General features: G+C 37.0%; 1 protein-coding gene across 1 annotated transcript in view; it reads left to right on the forward strand.

Moving 5' to 3' along the window:
* The window catches only part of LOC112394249 (protein PTHB1), a gene marked incomplete at its 3' end in the record, with an annotated part of 222,556 nt that extends 213,159 nt beyond the window's left edge, over positions 1 to 9,397 (forward strand). Inside the window, exons 17-18 of the mRNA XM_024736986.1 lie at positions 5,471 to 5,643; positions 9,245 to 9,397. Of these exons, the coding sequence (XP_024592754.1) occupies positions 5,471 to 5,643; positions 9,245 to 9,397 (326 nt within the window). The remainder of the gene's footprint in view (positions 1 to 5,470; positions 5,644 to 9,244) is intronic.
* Between the last annotated feature and the right edge of the window lie 320 nt (positions 9,398 to 9,717).

Raw genomic sequence — 9,717 nt, forward strand, 5'->3', positions numbered from 1 at the left:
AGACTCATCAAGAAAATAAGGGTGAAGACTCAAATCAATAGAATTAGAAATGAAAAAGGAGAAGTATCAACTGACCCTGCAGAAATACAAAGGATCATGACAGATTATTAAAAGCAACTAAATGCAAATAAAATGGAAAACCTGGAATAAATGGACGAATTCTTAGAAAATCACAACCTTCTGAGACTGAACCAGGAAGAAATAGAAAATATAAACAGACCAATCACAAGCACTGAAATTGAGACTGTGATTAAAAATATTCCAACAAAAGCCCAGGACCAGATGGCTTCACAGGCGAATTCTGTCAAACATTTAGAGAAGAGCTAACACCTATATCCTTCTCAAACTATTCCAAAATATACCAGAGGGAGGAACACTCCCAAACTCATTCTACAAGGCCACCACCATCACCCTGATACCAAAACCAGACAAAGATGTCACAAAGAAAGTAAACTACAGGCCAATATCACTGATGAACATAGATGCGAAAATCCTCAATAAAATACTAGCCAACAGAATCCAACAGCACATTAAAAGGATCATACACCATGATGAAGTGGGGTTTATTCCAGGAATGCAAGGATTCTTCAATATATGCGAATCAATCAGTGTGATACACGATATTTACAAATTGAATGAAAAATACCATATGATCATCTCAATAGATGCAGAAAAAGCTTTCAACAAAATTCAACACCCATTTATGATAAAAACCCTCCAGAAAGTAGGCTTGGAGGGAACTTACCTCAACATAATAAAGGCCATATATGACAAACCCACAGCCAAGATCGTTTTCAGTGGTGAAGAACTGTGTAACCATTTCGTCTAAGATCTGGAACAAGACAAGGTTGCCTACTCTTACCACTGTTATTCAACGTAGTTTTGAAAGTTTTAGCCACAGCAATCTGAGAAGAAAATGAAATAAAAGGAATCCAAATCGGGAAAGATGACGTAAAGCTGTCTGTTTGCAGATGACATGATACCATACATACAGAATCCTAAGGATGCTACCAGAAAGCTACTAGAGCTACTACTACTACTAATCAATGAATTTGGTAAAGTAGCAGGATACAAAATTAATGCTCAGAAACCTCTTGCATTCCTATACGCTAATGATGAAAATCTGAAAGACAAATTAAGGAAACACTCCTATTTACCATTGGAAGAAAAAGAATAAAATACCTAGGAATAGGGCTTCCCTGGTGGCGCAGTGGTTGAGAGTCCGCCTGCCAATGCAGGCGATGCGGGTTTGTGCCCTGGTCTGGGAAGATCCCACATGCCGCAGAGCAGCTGGGCCCGTGAGCCATGGCTGCTGAGCCTGCGCGTCCAGAGCCTGTGCTCTGCAATGGGAGAGGCCACAACAGTGACAGGCCCGCATACTGCAAAAAAAAAAGAAAACAAAAAAACACCTAGGAATAAACCTACCTCAGGAGACAAAAGTCCTGTATGCAGAAAAGTATAACACATTGATGAATGAAATTAAAGATGATAGAAACAGATGGAGAGATATACCATGTTCTTGGATTGGAAGAATCAACATTGTGAAAATGACTATACTACCCAAAGCAATCTACAGATTCAGTGCAATCCCTATCAAACTACCAATGGCATTTTTCACAGAACTAGAACAAAAAATGTCACAATTTGTATGGAAACACAAAAGACCCCAAATAGCCAAAGCAATCTTGAGAAAGACAAACAGAGCTGGAGGAATCAGGCTCCCTAACTTCAGACTATACACCAAGCCACAGTAATCAAGACAATATGGTACTAGCACAGAAACAGAAATATAGATCAATGGAACAGGATAGAAAGCCCAGAGATAAACCCACACACATATGGTCACCTTATTTTTGATAAAGGAGGCAAGAATATACAATGGAGAAAAGACAGCCTTTTCAATAAGTGGTGCTGGGAAAACTGGACAGCAACATGTAAACGAATGAAGTTGGGGCTTCCCTGGTGGCGCAGTGGTTGAGAGTCCGCCTGCTGATGCAGGGGACACAGGTTCGTGCCCCGGTCCGGGAAGATCCCACATGCCGCGGAGCGGCTGTGCCCGTGAGCCATGGCCGCTGAGCCTGTGTGTCCGGAGCCTGCGCTCCATAACGGGAGAGGCCACAACAGTGAGAGGCCTGTGTAACGCAAAAAAAAAGAAAAAAAGAAAAAAAAAAGAATGAAGTTGGAACACTCCTTAACACCATACACAAAAAGAAACTCAAAATGGAGTAAAGATGTAAATGTAAGGTCAGACACTATTAAACTCTTAGTAGAAATCATAGGCAGAACACTCTATGACATAAAACACAGCAAGATCCTTTTTGACCCACCTCCTAGAGACATGGAAATAAAAACAAAAGTATACAAATGGGACCTAATGAAACTTAAAAGCTTTTGCACAGCAAAGGAAACCATAAACAAGACTAAAAGACAACCCTCAGGATGGGAGAAAATATTTGCAAATGAAGCAATTGACAAAGGATTAATCTCCAAAATTTGCAAGCAGCTCAATATCAATAAAGCAGACAACCCAATCCAAAAGTGGGCAGAAGACCTAAATAGACATTTCTCCAAAGAAGGTGTACAGATTGCCAACAAACACATGAAAGGATGCTAAACATCAGTAATCATTAGAGAAATGCAGATCAAAACTACAATGAGGTATCACCTCATACTGGTCAGAATGGCCATCATCAATAAATCTAGAAACAATAAATGCTGGAGAGGGTGTGGAGAAAAGGGAGCCCTCTTGCAGTGTTGGTGGGAATGTAAATTGATACAGCCACTATGGAGAACAGTATGGAGTTTCCTTAAAAAACTAAAAACAGAGCTACCATACAACCCAGCAACCCCACTACTCGGCATATACCCTGAGAAAACCATAATTCAAAAAGAGTCATGTACCACAATGTTCATTTCAGCTCTATTTACAATAGCCAGGACATGGAAGCAACTGAAGTGTCCATTGATACTTAGAAGATGTGGCACATATACATGATGGAATATTACTCAGCCATAAAAAGAAACGAAATTGAGTTATTTGTAGTGAGGTGGGTGGACCTAGAGTCTGTCATACAGACTGAAGTAAGTCAGAAAGAGAAAAACAAATACTGTATACTAACACATATATATGGAATGTAAAAAAAAAAAAAAAACGGTTCTGAAGAAAGTAGGCGCAGGGCAGGAATAAAGACACAGATGTAGAGAATGGACTTGAAGACACAGGGAGGGGAAAGGGAAGCTGGGAAGAAGTGAGAGAGTGCCATGGACCTATATGTACTGCCAAATGTAAAATAGCTAGTCAGAAGCAGCCGCATAGCACAGGGAGATCAGGTAGGTGCTTTGTGACCACCTAGAGGGGTGGGATATGGAGGGTGGGAAGGAGACGGTAGAGGGAGGAGATATGGGGATTTATATATATGTATAGCTGATTCACTTTGTTATAAAGCAGAAACTAACACACATTTGTGAAGCAATTATACTCCAAAAAAGATGTTTAAAAAAAAAAAAAAGACTGGAGTGAGGGGAAGACTGGGGAAGCTCCAAGGGGAATGATATGACAGCAGAGAATACCAGGGTGTTTGCCATGCACCATGGCAGGCATACTCAGTGTATTTTATTCCTTATATAATTGAAAAGAGTATGACTAGGGGAATGAGAGCAGATGTATTCTTGAATTCTGGCTGAGGGTAACAAATTGAAGTTAAAAACCAATTTAAAGAGGTAATATATTTATAGAATTTGTCAACGTACCTTTGGGAATATAAATAAATATTTCACATGCACGTATCGTATTACCTTAAGTTCCTTAAGCAAAAATACTAAGGTAATTTTTGTACTCCCAACATTTCTTTCTTTATGAAATTGCACATAATAATTGCTCAATAAATGGTGAACTAAATAAAGTATGTAACTTTGATCTCAGAAAGTGTACAGTCTCTTTGCAGAGACTGAATATAATCATCTGGAAAGTTAAATAAGAGTACATGGTTGGGGCTTCCCTGGTGGCACAGTGGTTGAGAGTCCGCCTGCTGATGCAGGGGACGTGGGTTCGTGCCCCAGTCCGGGAAGATCCCATATGCCGCGGAGCGGCTGTGCCCGTGAGCTATGGCCGCTGAGCCTGCGGGTCCGGAGCCTGTGCTCCGCAACGGGAGAGGCCCACATACCGCAAAAAAAAAAAAAAAAAAAAGAGAACATGGTTGTCTGCATTAAGTGCACAGTAAACTGTAGAATTCTCTATATAAATTCAGAGAAATGTAATGTTATGCGGTGGTTAAAATTGATAGATAATCTTTGGATTAATTGCTAAAGTTCCAATCCCTGCTCTGTTATTAATTGGCTAGATGACCTTGCAGATTATTTAAACTCTTCTGTTGCTATATTTATTCTTCTGTAAAATGGGGCTATTGTTATATAGCCAATAGCCTATTGGGTTGTTGAGGTTTAAACAAGAGAGTGAATGTGCAGTGCTTTAGATAGTGATTGGCACATATAAGGCTTCTATAGATGGTAGAGAAATAAAGGTTTCTTGGGGTAGGTGAGACTGAAGCCAGATCCTGAGGAATAGGTAGAGTTTAGACAATTGGGGAAGAAGGATATATATCATGAATTATAGGTCTGACATTTAAATTGCTTTGTGACCTTTGGCAAGTCTCTGAAATTCTCTGTGCCTGGTTTTCCTTCTTATAAAAAATGGGTTTTTGTAGTTACAGTGCTTGATGTATGCATAGCTGGTGCTCTTATCATAGTTGCTCTTATCATAGATGTGGTTATTGTCACTGATGTCATCATCATTGTCATCATTGTTGTCATCATAATCATCAGGGTAGGAGAATAGACAAGACTTTGGCTGTCTTGGAGCTGATGTGTCAGGGAATGGAGGGAATGGAGGGAACCAAGATTTATAATTGGGGAAGGGTCTTATTGCAAAATCTCTCTTCAAATGAAAGAACTATTAGAAAAATAGAAAACTTTGATTATGATTACAGGGATTTAAGCTGCCTACTGTGTCCAGGATGTGGGCTTTCTATAGAATAAATTTTATTTCACATCAATTTTTTGAAACAAACTAATGATACCAGATTGTACTTTTGCAATGGCTGTTTTCTTACCTTTTTTTGTTATGTTTGTTTGTTTTTTACCTTTTGAGTAAAGCTCTTTTTAGAAGGATCCAAATTTTGTGTTTTTACCATACTGAAACCTATTATAAGATACATAGTTAAAATGACTATGCAGCTTGCTGTTGTGACCACATACCTTTGGAATGAGCTTTGAAAATGTTAAGTTGTTGATACAGAAAATCACGATAAGGCAGTAGAATTATTTTTATTAAGTCAGTAGAAATTATATCTATATTCCAAAAAAGAAATCTTTGTCCTTTTGGTATTCGTGTCAGAGTTAGTGATAATTCATATAGTTTCAGCTACTAGTTATGTGTTAATAAGCCTTTTCCTTAATTATTTTTTCTCTTTAGAACGATATCGCATCCAGAGTGAACAATTTGAGGATCTTTGGCTCATAACAAATGAGCTTATTATCCGCCTTCAGGAATATTTTGAAAAACAGGGAATCAAAGATTTCGCATGTTCTTTTTCTGGATCTATGCCCCTTCAAGAATATTTCGAGTTGATCGATCATCATTTTGAGGTGTGTATGATCATAACCCGTATCATCTGTAATTTTTCAATATATGAAAGAAAGATGCTACAGAGGTAAGGATTCTAGTATGCATGCTATTAGGCAGTGTACATCAAGTTGTTATTCTTATGTGGATGGTGGGGTTGTGAATCTGTTCCTGCCCTCTTGCCCAGTTTGTGATCAATTGCAGACTTTTACAGAGTGGCTGCCTGGAGCTGTGGTCTGGCTTCAGAACAGAGCTGGTTTAATTCTCCCACATGGGGATTTAACCTTTAACCCCAATAACCCAGCGTTAAAACTATTTGAGCTTATTGGCAGCCAATTGGCTAATTCTAGCAGGCCATAAATGAGGTGTGATTATAAAGCAAAGTGATTTTTCCTTTTCATTTTTAACAATCACACCAGAACTTCTGCATCTGAATGAGGGTTAATCACATAAAATATTCTCCAGTATCTGGCACAATGGGTGCTTAGTAAATGCTGAATGATTAAATGTCTAAATTAATGAGATCTGACAGTGACTTTGTTGCCTGGATATGTTTGCATTTCTTCTTTGGAAGTACCTTCAGAGCCTGTATTAGATTCTCTTGAGTATCTTGAGGGTGTCAAATCTTCATCCTTTGAAGATTGATATGATATTTGGAAATAGTCAGGAGTCATGTTTTGTGAAAAAAATTGGACAATGAAAGTCATTGTTTTAAGTCCCACGTGTTAAAAAAAAAATTCACCAGGCTCTTCTTATTTGCCTATAAGTAGACCCTGTAGGGAATTACAAAGAGGAATTTCAAAAAAATTTTGCACTTTGTTTAAGGAAACATTGGTTCCCTAGAGTGGCTACTTTTTAAGGAATCAATAGGTTTTTGCATTTCAGTTTGTAAACTATGGTGTGTGTTGTGTGTGTGTGTGTGCACGTGCGTGTGCGTGTGTGTGTGTTAGTGAGAGAGGATGAGAGAGGTACCAGGAGTGAGAGAGAGAATACGTCATGTAAATTGTCAGTCACATGAACATTCTACTTAATGTTTAGTCCCTTGAACATTCTAAGAGCATTGACTTTAACCTACAAATAAAGACTTCTTCGAATACAGTGTGAACATAAAGGGAAAATTTCAGTGCGTACCATCCAATTGCAGATAACACGGCATTATCAAATAAATTGAATTTATTTGGGTCTTCCCTCATCTAAGCTGATAATATTGTATAGGACAGTATACTTTGACCAAATTATGGCACCAAAATCAATAGTTTGGGAAATATGTTTAGGGACTCTAAGTATTGAGAACCTTTATAATTCTCTAGGATATATCTTAAGAAATTCCTGCTTCACTGTGCAAAACTGGGGTCCAGTGACTTATGGAAGAGAGTCCACAGAAAGACTATACTAATTACCTATTTGTAATATTTAACATAAAAAAATATTAGATTCTAATTGACTATGTTTGACATACAGTCCGCCTCCCTCCTCCCCGCCTTATTTGCTGGCTAGTAAATCCCTGGAGTTTCTACATCAGAGACATTTCCTTTCTGGGGAGGGACTTAGGGAATGTGGTGAACTATAGGCACTTTTGTTACACAGTTAAAAAGGGCATGCTTATACTTCCTTTGCTCTCTGGCCCCGCTCTACTTTTTTTTTTTTTTTTTTTTTTTTTTTTTTTGGGGACGGGGGCCACAACCACTGCGCCACCAGGGAAGCCCTACTTTTTTTTTTTTTTTTTTAATATGACTTTAAACTTTGAATCAAGGTGGCTTTTGGAATCTATGTGTCCCTTAGTGTAAGCTCCCTGAAAACAGGAATTTTTGTCTGTTTTATTCATTGTTGTAATTCCTAGAGTCTAGAACACTGTATGGCACTAAGATCAATAAATATTTGTTAAATGTTGAAATTCTGACATGTGAAAACATTTCAATCACTGCTGTTTTGTTACACGTTCAAAGGAATGATAACCTGGCTGATGTCTCCGTTTTGAGAATATTTAAAAAATTTTTTGTTTCATGAATTGAGGAAATAAAGTATTATAGCAGGAAATCATATAATTAAAAGGGTGAATTATTGATAACTCTAATATTCTTTTTTAAAAATTTAGTTGTTATGTCACTTAACTTTTGGTAATGAAAGTTTTTTTTTTCCTTCAAGAGAATATACTTTGATTTAGTTAGCTACTTAATGCTTCTGAAACTGGGGTTAAAAGAAGTTAATAAAATTCCAAGTTTTTTTTCCAATCATGTGTCTGTTCTCCATACATGCACTGAAAAGGTAAGGAAGTTTGGTTTGATATCAGAAATGTAAACTATAATATGTTTGATTTCTGAACATTTTGAATATGATATTTACTTCAGAACTAGTTATGACTGTTTCGTTAAGTTGAATTAGCAGTTCACATGGTCTGCATTCATGGAGTATTCCCTATGACTTTGACTAGCTTTCTTTATTTTAATTGTATTAAATTCAAAAGTTATGAGAGGAGTTATACTGAAAAGAGTCGTTTCTGATTCTCATCCTCCCACTATTCAGTCTCCTCTTTGGAGGCAATTTTTGGTGTACACTTTCTTGTTACCTTTCTAGAACTATTCTATGCAGTCACAACTATGTTACTATATAGATTAAAAAAAGACATGAATGATATTCTGTATTTCAGTTTTGCTTTGTTTCCTTCAATGCATCTTTGGCTAGCATTGCTTATCAGTACCTGGTGGTCCTGCCAAGTTCTCTTTATTTAGTCAACCTGTTCCTCTATTGATGAGTATTTTGATGATTAACGTTATCTTACTATAATAGCAACAGAAAAAATCCTATAATGAATATCCTTGTGTGGACATTACTTTTTGCAAGCTCACCCCTAGGATAAATTCCTGGAATTGAGATTGCCAGGTCAAACGCTGTATGTTTGGGAGCTATTTGTATTAACTTTTCTGTGAATTTTGCCCACTTTTCTATTGGATTGTTGCTCTTCTTCTTACTCATTTGTTTGAGTTGTGGTCCTTTTTCATCAGTTTGTAGATGCTTTCTAAATATTATAGGCATGGTTTTTTGTCTCTGTGGTTATTGCTATTATTTTTTACAGTTTGCTGTTGGTCTTATCACTTTACTTATAATGTTTTTCTCTACCTTTTTTCTTAACCACGTAGAATTAAAAAATGTTTTTTAGTTAGTAATTTATCAGGGGTGTGTGTGTGTATGTGTGGCTTTTGACTTTTGACTTATAAAGATCTGTCTCATGCTAAGATTATTTTTAAAAATATAATTTTCTAATGCTTTGTTGTGTTTAAACTTTTGATTCCTCTGCAGTTGATTTTGTTGTAAAGACTGGGGGAAAAATCCTTGTTCCTTTTTTCCCTTATGTATTTAATCAGTTATCACAAACATTTATTGAATGATCTATCTTTACCCCAATGACAACTGGGCCATTTTTACTAAATTTCTATTTGACCTATTTCACTGTATCATCTATGTATTCATGTATCAAATATCACAGTTTTAATTCTCTAAACTCTGTAGCACACTTAAATTTCTTCTTTACTCTTTTCAAACTTTTATTGGCATTGCCAGTATCCTTACTTTAGACACGTTTTGTTGTGCACATTTAACCTGAATTAAAGAAATTCTTCATTGTAGTTGCGGATAAATGGTGAAAAATTAGAAGAACTCTTATCTGAAAGAGCTGTACAATTTCGGGCCATTCAACGCCGGCTATTAACAAGGTTCAAAGATAAAACACCTGCTCCTCTCCAACACCTGGACACCTTGCTAGATGGAACTTACAAGCAGGTTAGTATAATAACAGTGACAGTTTTATACTACTGGATGTAATTTTTTCCCTCCCCCTAGAGTCATGTACCAGACTATCAAGATAAGATATTTCTTTCCTATGTATTATGGAGCAGGAAATAGCACACAAGCTTTAGAGTCAAAATTTAAAGTCAAGCTCTGCCACTTTCTAATTATGTGACCTTGCGTAAATTGGATTAGATCCATCCATATTTTACTTCCCAGGGTTGTTGTGAGGATTTTCCATCTTTTATGTGAAGCACCCAGCTTAATGCCAGGCACATAGGATATGCTCGATAAATAGTACTATTATGATTAGT

This window comes from Neophocaena asiaeorientalis, unplaced genomic scaffold (assembly GCF_003031525.2).
Source record: "Neophocaena asiaeorientalis asiaeorientalis breed wild unplaced genomic scaffold, Neophocaena_asiaeorientalis_V1.1 scaffold612, whole genome shotgun sequence".
Taxonomy (NCBI): Eukaryota; Metazoa; Chordata; class Mammalia; order Artiodactyla; family Phocoenidae; genus Neophocaena; species Neophocaena asiaeorientalis.